General features: G+C 50.2%; 9 protein-coding genes across 9 annotated transcripts; 5 read left to right on the top strand and 4 right to left on the bottom strand.

The window, feature by feature from the left end:
• Positions 1 to 2,426: 2,426 nt before the first annotated feature.
• On the top strand, positions 2,427 to 3,857 carry HO133_003103 (uncharacterized protein; the record flags this gene model as incomplete). Its single annotated transcript, XM_037294027.1, has 5 exons — positions 2,427 to 2,553; positions 2,607 to 2,952; positions 3,012 to 3,140; positions 3,221 to 3,589; positions 3,758 to 3,857. The coding sequence occupies 5 exons, from the start codon at positions 2,427 to 2,429 to the stop codon at positions 3,855 to 3,857; spliced, it is 1,071 nt and encodes a 356-aa protein (XP_037150105.1).
• An 844-nt stretch (positions 3,858 to 4,701) lies between these two features.
• Positions 4,702 to 6,683, bottom strand: HO133_003104 (uncharacterized protein; the record flags this gene model as incomplete). The annotated part of the gene is made up of 4 exons (XM_037294028.1): positions 4,702 to 5,443; positions 5,490 to 5,500; positions 5,566 to 6,215; positions 6,272 to 6,683. The coding sequence occupies 4 exons, from the start codon at positions 6,681 to 6,683 to the stop codon at positions 4,702 to 4,704; spliced, it is 1,815 nt and encodes a 604-aa protein (XP_037150106.1).
• Positions 6,684 to 7,464: 781 nt separating this feature from the next.
• HO133_003105 (uncharacterized protein) lies at positions 7,465 to 10,496 on the top strand (the record flags this gene model as incomplete). The annotated part of the gene is made up of 8 exons (XM_037294029.1): positions 7,465 to 7,640; positions 7,701 to 7,713; positions 7,765 to 7,800; positions 7,858 to 7,919; positions 7,980 to 8,083; positions 8,134 to 8,211; positions 8,263 to 8,560; positions 8,609 to 10,496. 8 exons carry the CDS (start codon positions 7,465 to 7,467, stop codon positions 10,494 to 10,496), a joined length of 2,655 nt encoding a protein of 884 aa, XP_037150107.1.
• A 359-nt stretch (positions 10,497 to 10,855) lies between these two features.
• On the bottom strand, positions 10,856 to 12,900 carry HO133_003106 (uncharacterized protein; the record flags this gene model as incomplete). Its single annotated transcript, XM_037294030.1, has 4 exons — positions 10,856 to 11,145; positions 11,226 to 12,700; positions 12,780 to 12,798; positions 12,873 to 12,900. The coding sequence occupies 4 exons, from the start codon at positions 12,898 to 12,900 to the stop codon at positions 10,856 to 10,858; spliced, it is 1,812 nt and encodes a 603-aa protein (XP_037150108.1).
• A 694-nt stretch (positions 12,901 to 13,594) lies between these two features.
• Positions 13,595 to 16,938, bottom strand: HO133_003107 (uncharacterized protein; the record flags this gene model as incomplete). The annotated part of the gene is made up of 7 exons (XM_037294031.1): positions 13,595 to 14,410; positions 14,461 to 14,658; positions 14,749 to 15,113; positions 15,176 to 15,497; positions 15,557 to 16,018; positions 16,069 to 16,347; positions 16,402 to 16,938. 7 exons carry the CDS (start codon positions 16,936 to 16,938, stop codon positions 13,595 to 13,597), a joined length of 2,979 nt encoding a protein of 992 aa, XP_037150109.1.
• Positions 16,939 to 17,864: 926 nt separating this feature from the next.
• Positions 17,865 to 20,636, bottom strand: HO133_003108 (uncharacterized protein; the record flags this gene model as incomplete). The annotated part of the gene is made up of 1 exon (XM_037294032.1): positions 17,865 to 20,636. One exon carries the CDS (start codon positions 20,634 to 20,636, stop codon positions 17,865 to 17,867), a length of 2,772 nt encoding a protein of 923 aa, XP_037150110.1.
• A 609-nt stretch (positions 20,637 to 21,245) lies between these two features.
• Positions 21,246 to 21,986, top strand: HO133_003109 (uncharacterized protein; the record flags this gene model as incomplete). The annotated part of the gene is made up of 1 exon (XM_037294033.1): positions 21,246 to 21,986. The coding sequence occupies one exon, from the start codon at positions 21,246 to 21,248 to the stop codon at positions 21,984 to 21,986; it is 741 nt and encodes a 246-aa protein (XP_037150111.1).
• A 1,648-nt stretch (positions 21,987 to 23,634) lies between these two features.
• HO133_003110 (uncharacterized protein) lies at positions 23,635 to 25,005 on the top strand (the record flags this gene model as incomplete). The annotated part of the gene is made up of 1 exon (XM_037294034.1): positions 23,635 to 25,005. One exon carries the CDS (start codon positions 23,635 to 23,637, stop codon positions 25,003 to 25,005), a length of 1,371 nt encoding a protein of 456 aa, XP_037150112.1.
• A 682-nt stretch (positions 25,006 to 25,687) lies between these two features.
• HO133_003111 (uncharacterized protein) lies at positions 25,688 to 26,733 on the top strand (the record flags this gene model as incomplete). Its single annotated transcript, XM_037294035.1, has 2 exons — positions 25,688 to 25,784; positions 25,844 to 26,733. The coding sequence occupies 2 exons, from the start codon at positions 25,688 to 25,690 to the stop codon at positions 26,731 to 26,733; spliced, it is 987 nt and encodes a 328-aa protein (XP_037150113.1).
• Between the last annotated feature and the right edge of the window lie 819 nt (positions 26,734 to 27,552).

Genomic DNA, 27,552 nt, shown 5'->3' on the forward strand with positions numbered 1-27,552 from the left:
CTCTACGCTCCTTTCTCCTGTTGATCTCCCGATGTCATTCAAAAATAAATTACATTCACGATAAACAGATGAACAGATGCTAAAATTACAGTAATAATCTCCATGATCATGCAGTGCTGATATAAGGTACAGTAGGCACACATGAAACTTATGCTGTTTCAAAACATCCATCATTGGGAGCGACATGCAGTCTTGCATCGGAAGTCACCACGTCATACCGCTCTTAGCGCAATGAACAGAGATCTATTCACTTTCACATTTGTCGAATACATCTACAGTTGCCACCCTACTACTTAGCACTAAATGCAGAGCTAATCACACCACTGCCACTGCACTGCTTCTTCTTGAAGGCCTTGCATGCTCGGATTTGCCATTCACGACACTCTGTCAAAATTGAACCTTGTGCTGGACATCGGTGGCATAAACTGGCTACTAGCACTTCATATTTGGTGCTCAATACGCAGACCATTCCTCGATTCTTTCGTCTGTTCACAGTCTTTTGGCATACCTCTATGGTCACAAGCTCATCGATTCGTTGTTACTCTTTCTACCGAAGCTATTCTTTTTGCACCTCGATGACGGTTTTCCCTCTGGCCCTCGGGCTTCCTTGCCTCTCGTATGCCTTCATAATATATTCCATTGTCAACAGCGAGTCTACTATCCCCTTGATTGGTCTTTTTCCAATCAAGTCCCTCAGTCTCTCCAACATCTCCACCTTGAGCACCGTCTCTCAAGTTGGGGAGGGTAGGCCTGTAAGTTTTCAAACAGCAATCAAATACCTTTCCTGGCTATCAATCACAGGTGAGGTGCCAGAAAAATTCGCAGTCGAGATGACATAAGTTCCTAAATGGTTGACCAGAGCAGTATCAGCCATGAGGTTTTCTGTTATTTAATGCTCTTCCCAAAAATTGCAATCATGAATAGCATATGTTTCCGGGTTGATGCCACAGATCGAGGCCAAGAAAAGAATCGAAGCGCAAAAGAAAGCGGAGCGAAGAAGTCCCGAGGCCAAGGGCATGGAACAGCACAGCGGTAAAAATTCATTCTAATTACGATCCATGTAGATTCCATATTACCCTCCGGAATGTGCAGTATCCCCCGTGGACAGTCAATGTCTGTCTAGACGAGAAGCGAGGAGCGGCATCGATGTTGAATCGGAAGGCAATATCGTGTGGAGAGAGTAGGCGAACTGTAGTCAACGTCAAACTGCAGCGGTTCCTGATGCAGTAGGCGTTCATGCGTGTTGCTGTCAGAGAAATGCACGTCGCAACCACAGATCACAATATGGAAAGAACAGTGCCGCCGATTGCACAGCTTATACCCGCCAATCAGAGGAGATGTAGAAAGTAGAAAAATGCCCATTGACTCGCCGTGGCTATTCCATGTTGTTCGACTTCTTTATTTATCAGACTCTTTCAAGCCAGAAGATCGGCCTTGATCGGATGATCGCATATCTGATATAGGATACAGTAGATAACGTTCAAATATAGGCTGTTGTGCAGCTGCAGCTTGCCTTGTAATCTCTCTCTCTCCCTCTCTCTTCCCCCCGCCCATGCTGTAGCCCGTGCGCTGGACAATGCATTTCCCACGCCACGAGGTGCCCGCAGAAGTCGAACGCTAAGCAAGATTCGGTCGAGGCGCCAAGACCTGACTCCACAATCCTACCTACTTACCTTATTCATCACCCTTCATCCCTACGGCGGCTGATATTGTTCATGAGTGTACCTCCGTACATTCGTCGCAATTGATGATACTCAAGCTCCCCAACGTTTCATTGATGACAGGACCTCAAGAGCTCACGCACCCTCAACCTGATCTCGGCGTCAGCCACCAACCAGCTTCCGGGTATTGTCGATCTACGCCATCAAATAGAGCTTGCCTTTGCTTTAACTTCCAACTTCATCCTCTTGGTTCGCTACCACTCTGCCGCCACACCTTTTCTCCGAATGCTGCAGCGCATTCACGATAGGGCGAGCCAGACACCCGTCAAAGCTGCATGCTCATACTGATTTCCCACTACCCACTAGCTACTACGGCCCAACGACCGAGCTGCTCTCAGCTGGAGCGAGGCTGGAGCAAGGCCAGCATAATCAATTCTCTCGTCATCTTCCCTGAAGCAAATTCCGAAGTCGTCCTACCAATATCGATTGACCCAAGCGTTGTCGTCTTCTACGTGATCGCCCTTGGTAGGCGTTGGAGGGTCTGCACTGTGTCCGGTTTCTACGAAGCTAGCATCTGGAGTCAGATACACTGATTCGACTGCTTGACGCAATTGAATATTGCGCAATCAATTGCGGTCTATTGATTGGTGTCCGCAACATTCTCCTTCAATCCACCGCAGGAACGGTACCCCTCATTCAACCAATCACGGCCATCAATCCGGATATACTCGCTTTGACTAGACTTGGGGAAGCACTTGCTGCATCATGGGGGCATGTCAGAGCATGCAAAATGGCGATGAAGAGGAAAAGAGAAAGCGAAGCCGGGCAATAGACGCCAAGCTAGAGGAGGACTCAAGACGATTACGGAAAGAATGCAAGATATTACTGCTTGGTACGCTTGGTTCATTTCGTCCTCCTGACAGATTGGCTTACGATTGCCCGCAGGTTCCGGAGAAAGCGGTAAATCCACAATAGTAAAGCAAATGAAGATTATCCACCAGAATGGTTACACCAAAGATGAACTCGCCCTCTATCGTCTTACAATCTACAAAAACGTGCTTGACTGCGCCAAAGCTCTTATAGGGGCTATGCGGCAATTCGAGATCGAACCTAGGGATCCCCAAAACAATGACAATGCCGATTACCTACTTGAATACGTGGTGGACCCAGATCCCCATACTCCGCTCGACCCACACGTGGGTGAGTGCGTTGTGAGTATATGGAAGGATCCAAGTATCGCGGATATCATGGAGCACCAGAGCGAATTCTATTTGATGGACTCAGCGCCTTAGTACGTTCTCTATTGAAAATCTTACTGGGATGATGTACCTAGAGCTCACGCACTCGCAGTTTCTTTGATGAAGTCATCCGAATTGCCGAACCTAACTACATCCCCATCGAGGCTGATGTCCTACGAGCCCGAACGAAGACAACGGGTATATACGAGACGCGCTTCACCATGGGACAGTTGAGTATACAGTACGCATGACCACCTCTCTCTTCCCCCCTTTTTCGGCTTTTCGGAACGGGCATCTTTGGCTAATGCATTGGGAATACAGCATGTTTGATGTTGGCGGCCAACGCTCGGAACGTAAAAAGTGGATCCACTGCTTCGAAAATGTTACCTCCATCATCTTTTGCGTCGCGCTTTCCGAGTACGACCAAGTGCTCCTTGAAGAATCAAATCAAAACCGCATGATGGAATCCCTGGTGCTTTTCGACAGCGTAGTTAACAGCCGCTGGTTCATGCGCACATCCATAATCCTGTTCTTGAACAAGGTCGATTTGTTCAAGGGGAAGCTGGAAAGAAGCCCATTGGGGAGTTATTTTCCCGATTACAGCGGTGGCAACGACGTCAATCGGGCCGCGAAGTATCTGCTGTGGCGATTTAATCAGGTCAATAGGGCGCATTTGAACTTATATCCGCAGTGAGTGACGACCCGTTTTTTCCTGCTGGGCGGATGCTTGCAGGTGGGGATACATGCATGGAGTCCACTTTCGCCTTTTGCTTGCTAAGTCGGAGGCTATGAACGCAAAGCAACGGATCTTACTTGATCGGAGTTGGATTGAGATTGCTGACATTCTCCCCTCTATAGTCTTACACAAGCCACTGACACCTCAAATATCCGCCTGGTCTTCGCCGCTGTCAAAGATACAATCCTCCACAATGCATTGGCAGATTCAGGCATACTGTGAGCCATCATCCTCCCAACACGCCTAGCGACACCATCCCACAAGCACCATGCCGGTGCAAGAAAGACTATACCTATTTGCTTTCCATTTGTATATACCAGCCCACTTATGCCTGCCTCGTTAGGCTTTATTGATATTTATTCCTAAAACGATCTATCTCGAGCTTTTGGAACCAGGGCTAGTGGGATTGGATGACATGCCTATGTCAGCCAACCTGAGTCGCCAACTTGCCGGCATCAAGCCTTTTCTATGCAGGAGTGTCCTCTATGGCAGGCTTTGGGTGCAATACGGACATCCTGTTCCTCTCCAATGGCAGCTTGGGGAGTTGGGGAGTGGGGGAGTGGGCCAAAGTATGCGGTCCGAGTAAATGCTCTTAGCACCAGCAATAGACGACTTTGATGGAGTTTCAAAGGACTGGAACACCCTTCTGGATCACTCATCCACACGACGTCTGGGCAAAAGTTGGATTTGAATTGTTTGCGCTTCATTTCGCTTGTGAGAATGCGATGGAAACGCTTTGATTATCTGCCCTTTTATGCGGGCCTTGCGATCAGATTAGCGCCGGCGATAATCAGATTTGTCGCGCTAGGGAAAGAGCCACTGAGCCTGGAGCATGGCGTTTGGTCCTTCTGTGGGTGGGTGCTAGCATTGGGTTGGTGTCTGGGTTGATGCACGCATTGGATAATAAGGATCAGTCCTGCGGAGCAGCTATTATGCCACTTTGAATATGACGCACGGCGAGCACTGGCTATATCTTTAATTCTTGTAGATAGCATTTTATCTTGAAACGAGCCGTGTGCAATCGATTGTCTTCTCAGGTGGTCGGACTGACATCTGACCTTGGGATTTACAGCCACCGCAAGGTAATTTGAGTTGACTGATCTTGACTGTGGTTCAGATTCAACACCACGTTTTCGCCATCGGCCTCTCTGGCGAACTCCTTAACTTCACCGGGTTTTAGTGCATCTACGTCGATAGAATTCGCAGGCATCGGAGTTTTGCGGTCTAAGATTCGCGCAATGGCTACACTTCCCTGAACAGCACCTTCAGTCTCGAAGGTCAAGGACATATTACCAATTCTCGACCGAATCGGGGATACCGCGGTGAAGTTCCTTTGAACAGGGAGCTCCGAAGACGCGATGCTGCTCGCGGAGAGGGACAGGTTCTCTCTTTGTTGAGTGGGCATGGCAGCGTGGCAACTACCCTCTAGGTCGGGCTTCCGGACCGACGACAAGTGGCTAGAGGCCGGTAGCCTTGGAGACGGAGCATTTGAGTAAAGCGAACCGAGAGCGTTGTGAGTACTGGAATTGTCCGCTTCATATCCTGGACACGGAGATGGATCAATAGGTCTGGCTCGAGGCGTTATAGTGCTTGAGGTGACAGCGCTAGCAATGGGGGAGTTTAGTCTAGATATCAGGGTCCCTACACTTGAGGGCAGAGGAGAGGTCGGAAACCCGCTTCGCAAGGCTTGCCAGCTTTCCAGCGGATAGGCCCGTCTCCATTGATTCCTTCTCTTGGTAGCGAGGGAGGTTTGAAGTTGATCGTTGATCATTGCCAGGGCATGGCGATATTCCAGGAGCTGGCTTTGGCTGAATTCTTTTAAATCTGGTACGTTCCACTGGTGGTACAACCTACCATGCGTTTTGCTGATGAAGAAATGCTTCTGATGGAAGATGAAGAGGTCACAAAGGTAGCAAGCGGCTTTGCTTACACCCAAGACGCGAGGCTTTATCTTAACAATTTCGGGGTGTAGACCATAAAAGGTCACAAGCTGAATCTCGGCATGAACGTGGCACGGGACAGCTTTGTTCGGAAACACTACTGACGGCGTGAACGGTCGATACCGTGGAACTATCTCAAGTCGAATCGATTTGAACAAATTTGAATACCTTCTTGAAATCGAAGCCATGTCATCACATAGGCCCCAGTACCGCCCAATCTTATCAACCTGGCGAATGTGTTTGTTTTGGAGAGCTATCCCTGGGTCGAGCCCATAACTGGCGATCGTTTCTTCAATTCTCATTCCATCTGGAGTGCTACAGAACCCGTGACTTTGCTTCACCGCTGCTTTGATCGATTGGAGCTCCTCGTCCGTGTCCTTGATGCTGCTGTCAACACTCTGATATTTCAAGCACAGATCGTCAATATTGCGCTGCAAACTTGCAGCGCCAACAGCACGAGCAATTGGGACTGCACGTTGCGCAAATGCTTGAAGACTTTGATGTAGCTGCTCGAGCTGAGCGGCTCCAAGGTATCCAGGCATGATCCAGTGTTTAGACTGAAGCCGACCGTTTATACGATTCCGATTCAATGCGACAACTTCATCGAATATTAAGTCTCGGCACACTGTGCGATGCAGCTCTGAGGACAATTAAGCAGACCGCCGATGAGCGCGTTTTTGGAATGGTGCCACGCACGTCTTTTGCCACACTTCTCAAGTATACTGAATATTGCCTGCAATGCATTAACCACGCCTTCTTGTACGCCTCCGTTAGCGGCAAGCCGAGCAATCAAGCCTGGAGGCTCGACAATTTCTTCTAAGGCAACGGCAGAGACTGTCCCGGCATCTTTCTGATTAGCCACCAGGAAAGCAAAATCATTACTAAGTCGTTCCTCGACTTCGAACGGCAGAACACGGCCATCGTCATTGCTTGGAGGTCGTCGGCCATGCCAATCTTCGGGCACATGCAGCTTCGGATCCTCGGGGATGTTATTGCAGGCTTGCTGGAGGTCTATAATATGTTTGCGAAATTTATACTGATCGGTGTCTCTCCATATAGACCGCTCATCAGAAGCAGTGCTCACGGGCAATGGCGGCGAAGATGACATTCGGATGGCAATCTTGGACAGCAAAGATGGCCAGCAATGGGACATATAGATTGCGAATGGGCATCTTGGAGCAGCAAGTAGGACCACATTATGGACTTTTAGTACGGCAAGAGACGACCATGCATGAAGCCGCAAAGGGAACCCGAGGTCTATGCAGGCATGCCACAGGGCTCAGCATGCAGGGAGCCTCACGAGTGAATCATGGCTACCAGGCTCTACGGGGCATGGAAAATGGCCTTTGACCAGACCAACAATGGCCGCCATTCTCTGTGAGCCCAAAAGAAGTGATGGACAGTATGTGGAAAGATATATTGTTAGCTGGATGACTTTGAGCGCTCACTCTACTCAAAAGGCAGGCAGACTGTCAGTACAAATGGCGTATTCACTCACTTGTTGTGCATATATGAAATTCCAACTTCTTAAAGTATGGAAGGTATACCCTTCCAACTGTCGCTTTTGCTAGCATCTGGAGGCTGCTGGAAGGCTGCTGCTGCTGCTGCTGCTGCTGCCCCTTTGCCCGCCCCACGCTGGAGCCCCACGCTTATCGATTGCTTAGCGTTGGTGGGGCAATCCCTGCAGACAATCTTACCGTTCCTTTTTCACCTTTTTTGTTTTTGGCCGCAAACGATCAATTTTGGTTTAGGAACTAGACTGTAGACACCCTTGGTTCACTCAACAATTTCAATCCTTTCACTGCAAACCATTTTCATTGTCCTACCTACCTACCTACCTACCTACAACTACATCCACCACCATCTCCATTTCCTTCTTCACAGCAACCATGGCTACCCAAACCCGCGAGAGAAGGCCGTCCACATCCGCCCCCATCTCCGACCTCCAGGGTCCCGTCGGGCCTGAGGGTATCTCTCGCCCCAAGCACAAACGCACTGCCACTGGCTTCGGTGCTGCAGAGATCAAAAGTGTCGAAGCGAGCATACCTGAACCTCAAAGAGAAGCGTAAGTCTCCAGCAGCAAAAACGAATCCCGCGCTTCCAGTGCTGACCCTCGTCTCTGCAGATGGAAAAAACATGTATGTCTGGCACCAATTGAACCTCTCAACCATTACTAAACACCATCAAAGTCTGCCCAAGGCTTTACTACAAAGGAAGAGTTTGAGGTGGGTTGCATTGGCTGCCAATTATCGGTTGGAGGGACAAAGGTTGACCTTCCACAGAATGAGACTGTCAGGCACGTTGAGACCACTCTTGCCCGTTCGCTGTTCAATTGCGACGAACTGTAAGTTCCATCAACATCCTACTCACGCTTTAATACATGCTTGCTGACGGTCTATACCAGCGCTGCCTACTCCGGCGCATCTCTCGCTTTCCGGGACAGACTCGTCATTGAATGGAACAGGACCCAGCAGCGGCAGACGTTTGCAGACCAGAAACGAGTCTACTGTAATGACTGCGCTTTAGAGCAACAAAATGCTCGACTGACACGTGTGCAGATCTTTCCTTGGAGTTCTTGATGGGTAGAGCTTTGGATAATGCCATGCTTAATGTTGGCTTGAAAGACGTAGCACGAGGTACAGATGTCTCCGCCAAGTCTTGCGAAGACAGCATTAATTTGTATGTAGCTGGTCTCAAAGACCTGGGCTTCCGAATCGAGGATGTCATATCCCAAGAACATGACGCTGCTCTTGGCAACGGCGGCCTCGGCCGCCTGGCTGCATGTTTCCTTGACAGCATGGCCACTCTGAACTACCCTGCCTGGGGTTATGGTCTGCGTTACAGATATGGCATCTTTAAGCAAGAGATCGTCGACGGATATCAGGTAGAGGTGCCAGATTATTGGCTGGACTTCAACCCTTGGGAATTTCCGAGGCACGACATTACCGTGGACATCCAATTCTACGGTCATGTCTCTAGACACCAGTATGGTAGCCTGGCCAAATGCACAATAGTATACTGATGAGCATGCAGGGATGAAGACGGCAAGAATATTGCAGTCTGGGAGGGCGGCGAAATTGTCGATGCAGTTGCGTTCGACGTCCCAATTCCGGGATATTCAACTCCAACCACGAACAACCTCCGCTTGTGGTCTTCCAAAGCTTCCAAGGGCGAGTTTGACTTCCAAAAGTTCAACTCCGGCGACTACGAAGCCTCCGTAGGAGATCAGCAACGTGCAGAGACTATTTCTGCTGTACTGTACCCCAATGACAATTTGGAGCGAGGTAAGGAGCTACGTCTGAAGCAGCAATACTTCTGGTGCGCCGCTTCGCTCTACGACATCGTCCGTCGTTTTAAGAAGTCAAAGAAAGCGTGGTCGGCCTTTCCAGACATGGTGGCTATCCAACTAAACGACACTCATCCTACACTCGCTATCGTCGAGTTGCAGCGTATCTTGGTAGACTTAGAGGGTCTTGACTGGACCGAAGCCTGGGACATCGTCCAAAAAACCTTCAGCTACGCTAACCACACTGTAATGCCTGAGGCTCTAGAGAAATGGTCTGTCCCTGTGATGCAGAACCTGCTCCCGAGACATCTGCAAATCATTTACGAGGTCAATTCGCAATTCCTTCACATGGTGGAGAAACAATTCCCCAAGGATCGCGATATGCTCAGGCGTGTTTCGATCATCGAAGAATCTCAGCCACAGATGGTGCAAATGGCTTATCTCGCGACCATTGGCAGCCACAAGGTCAATGGTGTAGCTGAGCTTCATTCGGACCTGATCAAGACCACAATCTTCAAAGACTTTGTCAAGATTTATGGACCCGACAAATTCACCAACGTGACCAATGGCATTACCCCCCGAAGATGGCTCCACCAAGCCAATCCCAGGCTCTCAGAATTGATCGCGTCAAAGCTTGGCGGCTACGAATTCCTTACCGACTTAACCAAGCTGAACGAACTCGAACACTTCCTTGACGATAAGGACTTTAAAAAGGAATGGCAGGAGATCAAATATGCCAACAAAGTCCGCTTGGCGCAGCACATCATGAATACGACAGGCGTTCGCGTCAACCCCAAAGCACTCTTCGATATCCAAGTCAAGCGCATACACGAGTACAAGCGGCAACAGCTGAACATCCTCGGTGTCATTCACCGATACCTGACGATCAAGGCAATGAGCGCGGAAGAGCGTAAGAAACTTGCACCTCGTGTGTCGATCTTCGGAGGCAAGGCCGCTCCCGGCTACTGGATGGCTAAGACTGTCATCCACCTTGTCTGCAGCGTTGGCGAAGTCGTTAACAATGACAAGGACGTCGGTGACCTTTTGAAGGTCATCTACATTGAAGACTACAATGTTAGCAAGGCCGAAATTATCACCCCTGCCTCGGACATCAGCGAGCATATCTCCACTGCAGGTACGGAAGCCAGCGGGACCAGCAACATGAAGTTTGTCTTAAACGGCGGGTTGATCATCGGTACTTGTGACGGAGCCAACATTGAGATCACTCGCGAAGTCGGCGAGTCCAACATCTTTCTCTTCGGTAACCTCGCCGAAGACGTTGAAGACCTCCGCCACGCCCACACCTATGGCAACTTCAAACTTGACCCCGACCTCGCCAAAGTCTTTGATGCCATCAAGGGTGGCAGATTCGGCGATGCGAATCGCTTCAGCGCCCTGTGCAATTCCATCATCGATCAAGGCGACTACTATCTCGTTTCTGACGACTTCAACAGCTACATCAAGACGCATGCGCTTGTGGATGAGGCGTACAAGGACCAGGAAGCTTGGCTCGAAAAATGCATCACCAGCGTCAGTAGGATGGGTTTCTTCAGCAGTGACAGGTGTATCCAGGAGTATGCGGATATGATCTGGAACGTCGAGCCACTCGTCCCGGAGCAGAGGAATGGGAAATGATGTAGTGCGTGACCGAGGATGAGAAAGCTACTGCGGCACAACGATAAAAGCACGCAAACTTCTATAGAGAATAAATTTCCTATCTATTCACATTTATGTCACAGCTATGTTCTTTCTCCAGGCATTATGTCAGACCTAGCTTTTCTCCCTCTTCCATTCTGTCATCCCCTACAAACAAGTTTCGTTCATTATCATACATTATGCTACGCGTATTTGAACTCTTAGCGATGCCTAAGCTTACAATCGTAACGTGCTTGTTCACCACACCAAAAAAGAGCACACGGTCCCAGATCCTCTGCGTCCGTCCAATCCGACACCGTTGGCCCCGTATCTCTCCCCCATCGACCCTGGGAATCTATCTACCCGACAAGAGCATGCTTTCCGGGACCAGGATGCGGCCCATCCAAATGCGCGTCCAGCACAGCACCTACACCGCCTTTCACCGCCTCGATCGCCTTCGGCAGCAATTCGTCAAGCTCCTTGACAGTACTGGCCTGTCCGGCCCACAAGTTGCCGCCAGCGGCCGCCTTGGCTATGCCTGCATAGTCGGGTGACGGCGCGAATGAGATGTTGAGTTCTTCATTGGTGGCTTTTGAGCCTAGGCCGTCGGGGTGGACGAGGAGGAGCGAGCGTTTGGGGGCGTGCCAGCCTGCGAGACGTTAGTCAAGTATCTACAGGCTTGATGGTTCGAGTCCCGGGAAGGCGGTAAGAATCGACTGGAAGACTTACCTTGATTGTTGAGTACGATGGTTAGAACGGGCAGCTTGTACCGCTGACTGATCCAATACACACTCCCTGGCACACTGAAGAGGAATGTCCCGTCGCCGACGATATGGCATACAAATCTCTTACCACCCACAGCAAGCTTGATTCCAAGCGCTCCACCTCCCGACCAGCCTAGACCACCACCGCCACAGTTGATCCATGTGCCTGGGATACGGGGCTGGACTTGATCCGCAACGAAAACCGTGGATGTTACAGCTTCGATGGCGAAGACGGTGTCTTCGGGTACCGCCTTCCGGACGGCAGCTGTGAGGTAGGAGACGTTGTAATTGCCGTCGTCGCTTGGTTGAGCTAGCTCTTGGATGCTTCTCAAGCGTTTGGAGTGTATCTCTTTCAGCTTTTCCCATCGGTCCGAATAGCTCTCGGTTTTTTTCGACAGCGTCTCGTTGCTGCTAATGTACTCATTGAGTTGTTTAATGGCCGTGTAGGCATCCGTCTTGTACCTTGCCTCCGCTGGATAATAAAAGACTGGCATCTGTTGCTTCAGAGGATCTGCATCTAGGTGGAATATCCTGGTGGACTCCTTCGGCTTGCACAAAGTTGGTATGTATGGGACGTCGCAATCAACGATCAGGATGACATCTGCCGTCTTTACGCTATCATCGACTCCGTATTTCAATCCAACGCTGGCTCTATGATCCGAAGGGAAGCACATATCCGAGCCTCCCGTGTCTAGAACTCTCAAGCCTTTTATTGCTTCCGTCAACTTCACCAGCTCCCCTACGGCAGCGTGATTCCTCCCGGAGTATCCTGTTATGAGCAACGCTTCTTTCGCCTCGGCCAAAGTCTTAGCGATAGTCTCCACCGCGCCCTCCGGTAGTGCCCCTGGTCCTACTGGACCCCAGTGCTCTGGCTTCACGCTGTATTCCGGGATCTCTTCCTCCATTGCCTCCCTCGACCCAAGAAGATAGACAGGTCCCATTGGCGCTGTCGTTGCGAACTGCAGTGCTCTTCCAACCATCTGCTTGACATTGACCCCTCTTTTGACCTCTCCAGTGTACCGGCAATACTGCCCCAGGATTTGCTTTTGATCTGGCACATCTTGGATCCAATGGATGTACTCCGTACGGCTCCCTCTCAGCTCTCCGTCACACGTGTAGGGAGAGAGCCCAGCAAAGATGAGCACGGGTGCTCGGCCGCAGGAAGCGTTGTGCACTGCAGCTCCCAGACCTTGGGTCCCAACGTCAACATGTACTATTACGCACTGGGGCTTGCCGGTGACACGGGCGTAGCCATCGGCCATGGAGAGGGCGACCATTTCGTTGGGGCATGTTATGATGCGAGGGAACTGGCCCTTCTTTTCGATCTGGCCCTTGGTAATGGCTTCGATGATGGAGGGATGATCGGAGCCGAGATTGACGAAGCAGTGGGTCACGCCCAATTCCCAAAGTGCCTCGAAGAAGGCATCACTGGCGGTGTACCTGGACGTCTCATCAGTAAAGCGGAATTCAATTTTTCGACGTACGCAGCCGACACACGGGGTAGAGCAGGAAGCTTTACATTTTGACTGACTCGTGTGCTCGTTCACGGAGGCCACGAGGTCAAAGCAAGGAGGTCTCTATAAAAATCCCCCAAGGGATACGAAGCATATACCAGGAAAGTAGCTGACAGCTGGGATCATTTTGGTACATACTGTAGTTACTGAGATATTCGTGTAGTGGCCTGCAGCTTCCCCGCCATGTCGACACTCGACTCCATGCAAGGACGGCGGTTATCATCGGATGCGGCAATAACAACCGGAGATAACGCCGGATCGAGCACGCTTGGGCTAAAGAGCCAGAACTTAAGTAAGGTAGGACCAAACATTGATTCAGTGACCATTACAGAACTACATAGGCATGTCGTTCGAGAATCAAAAATGGCTCTGTCTAGACAACAGCTCGAAATGGTTGATCCCATAATCTAGGAACATTCTGTAACAGAATGGCGTAGCAATAGGGGACATAAGGCATCATCAGAGCTCTGATATCGAGTCGAGGCATTTAAATGAATTGTCATTGGCCGCATTCTATCTGTGGTATCTAGCTCGCAACCCGAACATATCAAGAGAAACCATTTGACGGTGAGATCCGAAAATGAGTGTGGGTATTACCATCTTGCAAGTAGCCAAACTTACGCCTCGGACATAACAAATTGGTATTCGTGGTATAATGTTGAAGGAGAGAAAGCTCAAAAGCGCCTTGCCAGAGATTTTCTTCAATCGCTTCAGGGGGTATTTGTTTGCGCAGATGGTATCGTATCATAGCCAGTCATGACGTAGGAACTGAGAAAAAGCAATGCAAGCCGAGAGAACAAGGCGGGTATTCGGATTATCTTTAACGAGGTGGCCCAATAGGGGCCGGGTATCCATTTGTAGAATGAGAGGTGCCTGGACGTCCGCTGTCGAAAGAGGCGTGTTTGTCGTGTCGGGGTGTCATATCACCGGGTACGGCGCTGAATGGGAGTTTCTGTTCGGATTTGTTCTCGAAGCGGAGAGGCCAGCCGTTGTGGCCTTCTTCTTCTGGAAGATTGACACCGCTATCATTCCAGGGGTTGCGGTAGCCACTGTCGCGTGACTCCATCGAGACGAGAGATGCGCGGGAGGCATTGGAAGAGGCGTGTTTGAAGAGAGAGCCGGGAGAGCTGGATTGATTCTTGCGGCGATCCAAAAAGGAGGAGATGGAGGAAATGCTGCCCGGCTTACGGATTTTCCCAAAGAGGGAACCGCGCTCACTAGCATCATCGGCGAAAGTAGAGCGGGTGGGAGAGTCGGTCCCGAGGGGTGCAGGAGCATTTTGCAGCAGCTTGGAGTCGAAGAAAGGCAGAGAGTCTTCGAACGAGTCAGATTTCGGCCTGGGTATTGCGCCTTTGACAGTTGTTGCGTCCAAGCCGTAGGGTATGAGCCGAGAAACCAGAAAGTCAATGGCATCTTTCAGACCGCCGGCGTTGTTGCGGGTGTATTCAAGCAGAAGTCGCGCTTCGCTGGCCTCGGTGTCGTCTACTGGCTTCGAATCGTTGCCAATACTCAGAATGACTTCGTACTGAGTCTTCAGTGTTTGTCGTACTTCGGTTTGAAACTCAGTAGACTTGAAGAATTCTCGAAGCCGAGGAGATGCAGGAACAATGATCTCATGGCTCTCAGGGACCATACCCTGGGCATCGTCAGCACCTGTCGATACGAAGATGTAGAGAAGGCACGAACCAGAAATTCATCAACGGCTTGAGGCACTTGATACTCGGGGCCAGATATGGTGACTACATCACTCGCCATTTCGGTGCTGGGAAAATCGATTTTGCAATTCCACTTTTTCTCGAGCTCGTCGATCTTATGCATGCGAGCGATAAGTTCTCTATGGTACAAGCGATTGATCACGACGGTCTCGGAGACGAACTCCGCGTCCTTCACAGCACATCAGACATGTCAGTCCGGTGTTTGTGGCTCACATGCAGAGCCAGAGAATTCCTCTGCTGGATCTTCGGGTTCACCTACCACTTTCTCAACCATGTCCATGATCTCCTGCTTGACTAAATCCAAGCTCTGAGCATTGCGTGCAGGCGTGCGGCAAATGACATTGTCAATCTTGATATCGTCGTCCTCTTTGCCAATGCCACCCCGGTCCATGGCATTGGAGAATTTGACAAAGACGGAGTACTTCTTCATAATGCGTTGAATGTGCTGGCCACCTATTCCGATGATACGCTTGTGGTACTGATCAGGTACGTGGAAGGAGATCGAAGCAGGCATCTCTTGCTCAACGAGGTCGAGCCCGTTCTTGGTGGCGTCGTATTGTGCTCCACAGACGTCAATATAGAAGTTGTATTCGTTGAAGCCATCAAAGATGATCTGGACGTTGCCTAATACCAGTACTTAGCGTCTACTTTGAGGCGACCAGAAGAGAACTGTCAAAATGTCATACTTTGTCCCATTATCTTGTTGATCTTGCCGTTCTTCTTGCCACTGACGAACTCCTTGTGCTCGTTGGCGAGTTCAATCTTGACGCGGATTTGGTACTGAGCCCGCTTGACAAATGGTATCTCATGAATGACCATCATGGCCGCCTTGACCGAGTCGTCCGATCCGTTGATATTGAATGTGAGCTTCTCGAAGCAGACATCGGACCCAGAATTAGTACAGATATCCGAGAGCATTACCCGTATGTCAGCTGGCGATGGAGCCCTCATGGACTGTGCAGAGTCATGCAGCATCAGCCACCAAGATGCACTATAAAACTGGCCAGCCTGAGCAGGTTAGCACATAGCGCCCACAAGACTTCGAGAAGAAAAAGCCTCCTCCTTACCAATGCCATGATTTCACGCACAGTGCGCTCCACGTGCAGGATCTCCGTGCCTTGGACCCGAATCAAACCACGCTGACTACCGAGCTGTGGGAACAGTACATAAGATCCGTTCGTCTCCATGACCTTGCGGACTTTATCGAGCCGGTCGAGGATTATACTGTCAATTTTGTGCGCCGAGACCATCACATCCTTGACGTAGCATTTAGTGTTCAGAACCAGCTCGTGAAGTTTTTTCTTTGCATGGTTTATGCACTCTTGATTTTCGCCAGTAATGAACACTTCATCATCGCCTCTTCGGTACGCTCCCTGCGGCGTGTACCCATAGATGCGGGGGAACGGAGGTGGGAAATAGATAGCGGTATTGGTGGCAGCTTCGATAAGGCGGATATTTTTGCGAGTTCGACCACATATAATTGTATGTAGGGACAGCTCGAGCTGCAACGATCCATAAGTCCGGTGCAGCTGTCCGGTAGTCAGCGAATGTCCGCGTTTCCAGCAGCAGTAGAGCTTACCACTCTGTCGATCATGATGAGCACTCTCGTCTTTGCATGCTCCGAGCTCTCTGGATCGCCGTAGATTGCGATGCGGAGTCTTTGGTCAAAACGTTGGTCACTCCCATTGCCATAGCTTGAAGCGGGACCTTCTGGATCACTGTGCTTCGGATTGAGCAAGAAAATATCAGTACCAGTCCACGTGGCAACACCGTCGAGGTGTTTGAGAACTTCGGCTCTGACGCCGGTCATGTCCTGAGTGATGACAAGGTTGGTATCGATGTCGACTATAGCACATCTCTGTCATCGTGTCAGCATTGATGAACCTTCACAGGGGTTGTGGAGGATCTTTACTAATGCGATGGGCGTATCGTTCAATATTTTGGCTCGCATCTTGTGCACAGTCTCATTCTCGCCAGAGATACAGACATTGGTCACCAGACCCTTCAGAGGTCTTCGTTGCAATGCAGGTATTGGCTTGGGCTCGGAAGAGGTCACTGTAGCCTCGAGTCGTCCTTGACTTCCTTCGTTTAAGACTCGGCAAGACCTTCTCAGCTGCTCTACGTTGTAATGATGCACTGGCAGCTTGTGTATTGGCGTTCCCTCCTCCGTCCCTTCCGGGAAGGTCCATCTTTCCAGAGCTTTGGGACTCGCGTGGAGGATTTCGTCGACGTCGGGACCGCTCAAGTTGGAAGAGAAAGGGACGTTGAAAGACAGGTTGACGATGGTATCAGCAGGGGTCAGAGGCGATATGGGGGTGCCATTCATTGGACGTTTGATGGGCTGGGCGATGGGAAGGTCCATGGGATTCGGCCTCGACATGAGGCCGGCCGGGGTCATCTTCTCCAAGCCATGACGAGCCTGACCTGTGATGTTGCTGAACCTCTGCATAATGCACCTCTCTACCTCCCCTCACGGTGCCGATGCTATCAAAGGAGGGGGATGAAGCATCTGCAGCGGCTGAGCTTGAAGGTGCAGGAGTGGGGAATAATGGTGGGAGAGATGTGATAAAGTTAGGGCGCGAGGAGGAGAGTAAGTTAGCAAGGTTTCAGACTTTCAGTTGTTCGACGCGAATCAAGAATCAAAGATGCACAGGGAATCGGAGATGTGGGCAGTGCATTTATCCATAGGGCTGAATGAATAATGCCCCTTGATCGAACTAGAATCTTGGGGACAGGCTAAAGTATGTACAGTACTAAGGTCAAGTACCTACTAATACTGAAGTGCATGCTGAGTCGAATATGTCGATACAAGTACATATAGGTATACAGAATGTCTAATGATTGAGAGGATGAGTGAGTGAGCTAAGGTACTTCATGCACTCCATTCTTACTATTATCATTATCATTATCATTACTGTACCTATTACCGTATTGTTAATTAATGCAGCAAATGCATCCTTTTGGAGAGCGAAACCGGTCTTGTAGATTCTATCTTTAGCTATGTGGAGATATGGAAAAGCCGGAAGCTTCGGCCAATGATTTGCCGTTGCCATTTGTCATGACTAAGATACCGAGGATACTGTAGAGTATCTCAGGTAAATAATCATCATGGTTTCGAGTCAATATTGGTGAAAACAGTAGTCTGACTTCTATCGAGGCGATGAAATATGCTGTTCCGTAGTATATGAATGATCGATTTTTATTCCTTGTCAATCTCTCTCTCTCTCTCTCTTTCTATTAGGAACATTCCGGAAAAGTACTTGCTTCGGTCACAAGGCTCAACTTCCAACCATTGCTCCATCGGCGACGAGGATCCATCCAGCCATCCAGCCCATCTGCCACCGTGATTTACACCTAAACTGTTGAACAGATTTCTTAACGCAATACTTGCCGCCTTCCCGCGCTCCCCGGTGCCTCGTATATACCGCCATCATCTGTCATCTCGTTGACGTAGCCCCTATCTTGCCCCTGAGTTGCGTACTGATACCTCGGCCGTTCCTCCACGGCATAGCTCACTGGCCTCATAGGTCCATCGTCGGCAAAGACACTGACCTGACGGCTAACTTGCGGTCGAGCCTCTGATCTTTCTCCCAGTTGCACAATGCGCGGCTGCTGAGGTCTCACACTTTGCATTCTCGTCCCTTGTTCTCGAGGAACCGCGTATTGCCTTTCAACAGGCCGTGCGCTTTGCACCCGCATCATACCTTCACGCGCTTCAGGAACTTCTGCATACCGGGCAGCTTGCCGGGCTTCGGCATACTCAGTGGGGTGAGTACTTTCGTTGCGTGTGACATAGGACTCAGCGTAAGGCATGCTGCGTGAGTTGGTTTCAACCACTTGCGTGTTTCGGTGTTGTGGATACTCGAAGAACGGCTGAGAGCCCGGCGATTGAATTCTACGAACGTATTGCCCTTCGTCGTCAACGCTAACAAGCTGCGGTTGTCGGACACTATGAGGAGCGGACTGCTCATAGCGAGGATCATATTCGCTTCTGCTCGCAACAGGGGCAACGGAGACTTGCCGCCCAGCATTCACGGGAACCTCAATGCATTCTCTGCCCCATTGGTCAATCATGATACGCCGTGGCGGCGGCGCCATAGCGATTGGGTTTCGTCCAAAGGGAGATGCTTGCATTCGACGCAAAGGCGGAGATGGAGAGCGATCATGAGAGATATATGTCGCAGATGCTGGTTGAACTGATGCTCTGTACTGCTGAGGCATAGGCTGGCCCGTCGGTGAGATGTAAACCTGAGAAGCTGCCCTTGTAGTAGGAGGATGAGGAGCGGAGTACTGCACAGGGTGAGGAGCAGGCGACATCGGAGCTCTTACATGTCTAGCACTGACAACCCGCCTAAGATCCTGTTCCTCGTTGGGTATGTATCGTTGCCCATTGCGAGAGACCACGCGGCGCCCTAATGGTGTCAAAGGTCCTCGGTCATCAGAAAGTTGACCATACGCTGGACGTTCGCCAACTCTGGGTTGGTAGATTATTGGCTCTTGATCACGATATTGAGGCGCAGCTGTATCGACATACGGTTGTCGTGATGCTTCCCGCCTGGGACGAATCTGTCGTATTTCCACAGCATCCCCAAAAGGAGGAGGCGAAACAGGCTCGTCCTTGATACGGACGTCAGGTGAGCCCAGCTCTCTACGCGGAACCACGTTACGGGTATGCTCTTGCGGATCCACCCCCCTTCTTCGCTTCTTCGAGCTCAGAGGCTGCAAGCCAGGTTTTGGACTTGGTCCAGCACTCGTAACCTCTGCATTAGATGCACGCGAAAGACGACGATTCTCACCATGACTGCGCTGGACCTGAGAGACTTGCGGAAATTTAGCCACGGCTAATGGGGACACACGCGAAGGCTGTGGTGCCACAGGAGACATTATGTGATTCCTAACAACTCGCACATTGTTTGGCAGTGGCGAGGGTGACCTGTCATTGCGTACAGCAAACTCACGTGCCGATGGTTGAACATGACCTGGAGGAGGCCGCTGTTTTGTTGCCGGCTGCCGTGTTTCAACCTCCCGCAAACCTACATCTCGCCCAAATTCATCTGGGCCAGGAGGTGAATATGCAGAGTCCTCCTGAGACTCGTTTATGTCTTTTACATGCTGGCGAGCAGTGGCATCAGGATGTGCTTGCTGTTCATTCCTAGACCTGTTCGCAAGCTCAGCCTCAAGCTGCGCAATGCGTTCCTGCATTGCCCGCTCCGACTGCGACATTGGAGCACCTGCAGTGCTCGCTTTTGTTGGAGGGTGAGGTAGTGGACCGTTCGTCGAAATATGGACTGAGGGTTTATTAGGGCGCAGGCTTGTCTGTTCGTCAGCATTGACGCTATCAAGATCCAGATTTTGTGATCCATCTGCTTCAAGCTTTTGCTTCAATTTTGGATCATGAGAGAAAGTACATGCGTCTCCATATCGACAGTGCTCCCCCTTAAGGAAAAAATTGCAAATTCGATGGGGACGCCATTTATGAGACTCATCTGCTTCCTCTGTCGTAGTAGATTCCACCTGACTGGAGTAAAATGTTTTCTCATCAAATGAATCACTGGATGAAGCAGCTCCATTAGCGCGACTGATTTCGTGCATCTTGACAGGCTTTACAAGCTCTTGCGCCTTTCTCAAGACTTCGGTAGCATTAAAGTCTGGCAAGGCTTCCTGATCGAACATTTTCTGCTTTCTTCGCTGGTGTATTTGCTCCTCCAAGGCCCGCTCGATGCGTTGCCTTTTCTGCTGTATCTCTGCTCTTACAAGTACATCTGATTTGGTTAAAAAGATGGGGTCGATGCCAGATGACCCAGGCGCTGAAGTCGAAACTTTCAGATTGTTGGGCGATTTGGGCTGAAAGGGATTCGACAAAGGCTTGGTGACATGCGGGTTTGCTGCGAGTGAAGATGTCCCGTTGCTGACCGGAGAAGGTGGATGAACGCCATTCGTCATTTGCGACGAAGACACGGGCGGTAAGGGTAAAGGTCCAGAGGCAGACAATGGATTACCTAGACCACCAGACTGTCTGGGAAGTTTGGGTGAGGGATGACTATGTGCGAAGACATCATTGCGAAGCTTTATAAGCTTCTCATATTCAACAAGCTCTTCCTTCTCAGCATATGAAAAGCCATTGCGGTCAGCGACAGCACTGGCCATCGTACGTACTTCTGACTTGTTGAATGCTGTGTCAATGTGAATGTCTATCCACACACATCACTTTGTAATCTCATCCACAATCGCGAGCGACCTGATATAGCAGAAGCTAAGACAGTATCAGTTTAGACAACTTCAACGTAAACGTGTCGGCAGCTTGTGTCAAGAGTAAGGAAGGTAACTTGGAAAGGAGGTTGGATCTGGATGGAGATTCGTCCACGCGACTAGGTTGTTTTCAATCTAGCGTGAAATGCAAGGAATTCGAGTCCAGATTCCGAAAGTCTCCACTGCCCAGTACAGCAAAGCCCATATTGAAGCGGACCAGAAAAGGTGGAGGATGATCTCGCGATATGACTGTCATTATTAAGTTGCACGTATTCCCGCAAACACTTTATGTAGAAAATACGAACAGCTTGGCCACTCTGGCTTAGTGTGAGATCAGTGATGACTTCAACCCTTTCTTCCAAGTTCCAGGACTGTGATGCTATCATGTCGTTCTACAAGAATCATACAAGCCGCTGTTTCTACGCAAACACCGTGGCGACCTTCATCTTTAGGTTAGATAAAGGCTGACGTTCACTTCGATCCGCCTCAAGCAGTCTCTACAACATAATGTCAGCAGCCTCTTCCCCAGATCGTCGCTCGGTCTTCTTCTTTGACATAGACAACTGTCTCTATCCTCGCAGCCTCCGCATTCAAGAATTGATGCAAGAGCTGATCGACTCCTACTTCGTCCGACACCTTTCTCTCCCCGCCTCGGACGCCAGAGCCCTTCATGCAAGATACTACAAAGACTATGGTCTCGCCATTTCGGGTCTTGTCAAACACCATACCATTGACCCTTTGGCCTACAATCGCGAAGTCGATGATGCGTTGCCGCTCGATGATGTAATAAAGCCCGACCCACAGCTGAGAAGGCTGCTGGAAGATATGGACAGGACCAAGGTGAAGATGTGGTTGTTCACGAACGCCCACATAACGCATGCGCGAAGGGTGGTAAGGCTCCTGGGTGTGGAGGATTGCTTTGAGGGAGTTACGTATTGTGACTACGCGGCGAAGGTGCTGCTAGCAAAACCGCACAAGGAGATGTTTGAGAAGGCGGAGAAGGAGGCTGGGGCTTCGAAGGGCGAGGAGTGCTACTTTGTCGACGACTCGGCTCTTAATTGTAGACATGCAAATGAGAGGGGATGGACTGTTGTGCACAAGTTGGAAGAGGAAGATTCAGCCCCGGAGAGCAAAGCTGGAAGATATCAAATTCGTGATCTGGAAGAATTGCGGTCAATATTTCCGCAATTCTTTGTCAAGGGCTCGGAGTCTGCCAGAGATCAGAAGGAAACATCGTCACAGCTATGATGGCAGCGTGTTCACGTTTGATCTGCATGGATTCGCCATGCTGGGGAGAACGGTATTTTGGGAGGAATATGACAGTCCAGTAGGGTTTCCAGCATTACAATCATAGATGTATATAGATAGTAAGGTCATAGACCAGGGTAGGATACACCACTACACTCTCCGGTGATGCCGTTAATCATAATTCCCGTCTATTGCAAACATCTCCTTGTATTGGGTTCCGACGAAGAGTCCTAGCTACGAGAGCCGAAGGTACATCTGCAACGCAGACGCCATCGTACGTTGAGGACTGGGATCAACTCTGCAACAAGTCCATCTGACGTTCGATTGTATAGACAAGCACCGTAACAGTATTACTGAATGCGCTGGCAACATAGCTCCCAAGGAGAGGAGCCAGAAATTTCTCGCATGATGTACCATAACAATGGGGTGAAAGATTACTACTGGGTGCAAGTGATCAACACAATCTCATCTAACATCAATTTCTCAACAGTGGGCGTAAGCCGAAAGTATCACGTATACCAACCAGTCGAGCCCTAAAGAACCACGACAAAATTGATCAGTCACCAATACAGAAGGTATTGAACTTACCGTGAATAAGGTAAGGTAAGGTAGGTACGGTAGATGGAACTTGAATAAGGTAAGACGCGGGTGACAGAAGTCGTTGCACACTAGCCCTAATCTCCATTTGGGGCTAGTGTGCAACGACTTCTGTCACCCGCGTGGTAAGGTAGCGTCCTCACGGGCTTACTCTACTCTACTCTAGTTCCCGCTTTCGGTTGATCGGAGGATCATTGACCCCTGAGGGTGTGTCAAATGGTCAATATGAACCACCAGTTGTCCACCATACCTATCCATGAACCCCAACTTTCAAAACATTGAACGTCTCACCAAATCATGAATGCATCGTTATGGAAAGACAGATTCATTCGTCCAGCCTTGCGACTACTTTGCCAACTCCATCTTTGGTGCCTGCCTTAGCTTCTCATTACTATCAGACATGGTCATACCGAAGGCCCTTATTCCGTAAGCGCCCACGACTGTTGATGAGAAACCAATCATACTTCAGGATCCCATGCTCGTTGGTGACACCTCCGAAAGCTCACCACATCTAATCCTGCTTACCGCTCATGAATGGCCGCGATCATTTCAAGCTATATTGAACCCTCTTGCCCGTCCAATACTGACCTCTACTATATCTGTGCCGCAATTTGGGCTCGACCTCATTGGCGCCCTCTCTGCGTGCGTGACTCGTCTTGGATTGTCCATGGAGAGCAATCGTCTCATATGTGCCTTTGTGCTCCCACATCAGAAACGATGTGCGGTTTCAAATTTCCAGCTCCTCGTATATGACGGCTCTCCGCCTCCATTCCTACTCACGTCCTTCCCAGGCTCTTGGGTCTGTCAATACTGGTAATGAGGGTGTAGTAATGGAGAGCTTGAGTGACTGTTTGGAGTTGGTGCATTTAACTTGGCTGGCCACTTCCATTTCATCTTGCTTTCTAAAGCCGCAGGACGGCGGGGACAAGCCTGAGCCAGCGGCTCCCGGCATAAGTGTGTCTTCCACCATTGATCAATCTTATATAGCAACCTCGCTAACCTGACACCACTAGCTGTTGGTAATCACACTGAAGTCTGCTACGAACAACCTATGCCACATCATCCACCGGAATACAATCTCGACCAAGCACATGCGACACCTCGATCCTCCTACCGGCAATCTACATCCCACCGCCCCTTAAGCTCTCTACGTCAGTCCGCATGGCTATCCGAAAGCCGTCTTCGGACCTCAAGATCCTTGAGCAGGATGAGCTTCACAAGTAGACGCAGCGCACCCCGTCGGCCAACGATCGGCGCCCCGTCCGAGTTCAGGAGGGTCCAGAGCGGACGTGTATCTCCCCTAAGGCGAAGCCCAGCATTTCGACCCCTACAACTGAGCATTTACCTGCCCGGCAATGAGCTTCCCGATCTGCCAATATTCTGGGAAGATGGAGCTGACAAGGTGGAGGATGTGACAGTGGAACGACCTGTGCAAGCACTCGTCAAGTCACGATCAGACTCCATGCTACTCCGACGCCTTTCAAGCTCTTTCTCAATCCCGAGGAAGCCAGTACCCTCAAGGACGTCCTCTCTAGATGCATCACGATTCAGCATGGACAGCCAATTTACATTGAACTGGGTCGGTGGTCCCACAAAGTCGCGATCCATCGATCACCTACGGTCAAAGTCTATTGAGCGCAGACCGAGCTTCATGACTACTCGAAGTGCACAGGACTTCTTAGATGCTTTGGATGTCAGGGACGCCCATTTACCCCAGCCTCCACCTCCTGCCATTCGATCCAACTCTGAGCCCCCCTACACAATTTATCGAAGAGCTAGTGAGCAGAGTCTGCGGCTGCGAACGCACCTGGAAGAGCGACAGTCATTAGAGGCACGCTTACCCAATTGCGCTACCATCCAAGAGGAAATATCGCCTTTATCGCCAAGACCCGGTGAGCAGATGCCTCTGTCCCCTATCTCCGATCGTGACGACAACACCGACAGTTCGCCCTATGATGAACAACCGCTTCAATGGCAAGAGTCGATCCAGCGCGATGCCCGTGCAGAAGTGCCTGTTATGTCCAAGGCGAGATCATCTTCCGGAAGCTCGACGTTGTTGAATGCCCCGACGCCTCTCCTCGACCCATTTCGCCCAGACACCGCAATGAATGAGAGACCAATAGTGACTGCAACCATTTCAGGCAATACCCATTCATCCTTTCGGGATCGTTTCTCTCAGTGGATTCTGAAGGCCCTGCCAGCGCTTCCAACAGTTGAACGCTCATCTGCGTCATTGAGCATGTACGATATTTCCGGCCCAACAGAACTCCACAGCCCATGGTCCTTTCCCAGTCCCCGACCTCATACGAAACAGAGCTCGATGTCTTCGTCCTGGACTCTTGGTGGTGGTCGAGGAGCCAGCTTCGATGTCGAGAAGACGCCATTACCGCCCCAAGTAGCCAGTGTTGGTGTTGCTTTCTGAGCAATAAGTCGAGATGCTGGACTGTTCCAATCTTTTAGACGGAAGTCTTCGAATGATAGAAACGCTCATTCTCTAATAGTCGTCAAAGGTGCTGCTTTAAATACCCTTTCCGAGGCTTACCCTCATCTTTAATCATAGTTCTTACTCCTATTCGGGGAGCACTGGATGACCCTTCCAGTACCTCTATTACTGTTTGAACGTCGATATGAAGGGTGCGCGCTCGAGGCTAATTTTCCGAAAGGTCGCGCTTTCCTCGTCGGCCCACTCACAGCCACGATGGATATCTACTCCTCGCAACCTCGACATCATTTCGTCCTCCCCAACGTTTTACTAATTACAGACTTACCCATCACAGCCTTTTAATGAATATTTTCGTTGCAACCGTCATTGTTTTGATTGGTGTTTCTCTCTTTCAAATGATATTTGGTGTGAATCCTCGTTGCCCGCTTTCTTACTGAGAGAACACCCAATGATTATTGCTTTCTACGTCGACTAACGCGCCCGAACCTTTACATAGCTAGGCTTGCACAGACTGTCTACTCGCCCACTAGGCCATCAGACGACACCACAATCATACAAGAAATTTAACCACGCTTACGCCAACATCAGGCCTTCACACTGCATATGCCAAGTAACGTCCAGCGAATCTCAACAAAGATTATCAGCTAAGTCTTTTAAGAAGATGGACCCGCGGTTGGACCTACGAGGAAGGCCGTGGCGACTGGACTCGGAGTGGGCGTTGGGGATGACAGTAGGTGCGTTCATGTGGATGCAAGAGCGTAAGAGCCCTGCACAGCAGAGATGGTATACTTTCAATGGTATGCTAATGAGAGAGCAGCACCCTTCGTTCTTGATCGTGCTAGATATGCCATTTCAATTGACCATCAGCAATCGAGAAATGTCGAGCAAGCCGTCTTTGTACCTGACTTCGAGGTTGCCACGACTAACAGCCAACTCGAGCCTGGCAGGAAAGAATCATATCCTCTGTTACCCTTCCGCGCCTTGGAAGGAATCTGTCTTCCGGGCGCTATACAACAAAGGTGGGAGGCATCTATCGCCGCCTCAAAGTCCGCAGAATGGCGTCTGTGGTTCAAAACGCTCGATCAGACACAGCAGAAAGCCCATGTCCAAAGTCTAGCCAAGCGTAACAAAGATAGATTCTGGGCCGGACTCTGGCTTGAGTATGAGGAATGGTCAAAGCCACGACATGCGCGATGTATTGCTGCTGCTACTAGAGCCTTGGTCATCTTCGAGCGAGAGAACGTGATGAGGCAGATGAGAGAAGCACAGAAGTCCGTGAATGTAAGAAGAGCGAGAATGCTAGAAGGATACGGCTTTTCGGCGATGGAACCTGAGGATCTGCCAGAAGCAGAGCCTCTTTCAGCACCTCTAACACCCCACGACATCGTTTCCCTAAGGTTGCGCCTTGCGCCTTGCTACTTCCGCCTACCAGCCAGTACTTTTCGGTTCGCAACACAGATCTTCAGCGGCAAGTCCTACGAAGAAGCCGTGACTGAGCAGAAGGCGAATTTCCACAGCTGGACTAATGAGAGCAAGGTTCGCAGGATCGAAGGTCACCCTGACTTTGTTGTGTGGGGCAATATCGCAGTGCACAAGGATGCTGTTCCAAAGCTCACTCCCAAAAAGAAGCAGCCGCAGACAGGGAAGCATAGGTACCAGGACAAGCAATCAAGGTCAGGATGCGGAGAGGGCTGCCAAGGGCAATAGGGCTATGCGTGGTATATGGTAATCGATAAGTGCGCTTGGAAAGGATTTCTCTGATGCGTTGGAGATTGGATCTCAGAATGTGTCTGATAATGAAAGGTCCGATCAGCTTTCAGGGTCGACGTTCACTTGTCTCACGTCTATCGTTTTCTACCCTTCTACATAAAGAGATAGTTGTACTGTCTTGTCATCAACAGAGTACATTCCTTTGCAACTTTTCTCGAAGCCTTTGACTGCGCTTTTCAGGGTTTCATCTTTGGTTTCGAATCTAATGTAGCTGGTGGTAGGGGGGAAAAGGCTCACAGCCTTATGGGATTTAGCGTGTTCGCCCAACCTGCTCCTGGACCTGTCCCGGACGCCGTCTTTTGCGTTTGACATTTCCAAGATTGAGTATGGACAGCCGCCATGGAGCATATTATCCCTGATGGTGACTCACTGTCCAAATCGAGAACAACAGCACGTGGCGTGATCATCCCGAGCGGCGGAGTCTTTGTATTCCGTTGGATCTGCATCCCCTTGCTAACCGTCGGACGAAAGGTCTTGACGCCGGCGTGGGCTCGTCAACCCAATCATGAAGAAGGCATACATAGAAGAGACGCCACAACATTGTCTTGTTCCTCGTCGCCGGAAAAAAGCAAGAAGGTGCACTTGGAAAATCATATACGACGGGTTTTCATCCAAAGGAGTTTCTCCATCTACTCCACGACATACGATTGCCTTTCGGAAGTAAATCCACTTTACTCTTCCGCACTTGTGCTTTCAAGAATCGCTCCGTGGGAAGGAATGCGTGCTTGGAAGTCAGCTACATACAGTAGGCAAACA

Source organism: Letharia lupina (assembly GCF_014066315.1).
Source record: "Letharia lupina isolate WasteWater1 chromosome Unknown contig_16, whole genome shotgun sequence".
Lineage (NCBI taxonomy): Eukaryota > Fungi > Ascomycota > Lecanoromycetes > Lecanorales > Parmeliaceae > Letharia > Letharia lupina.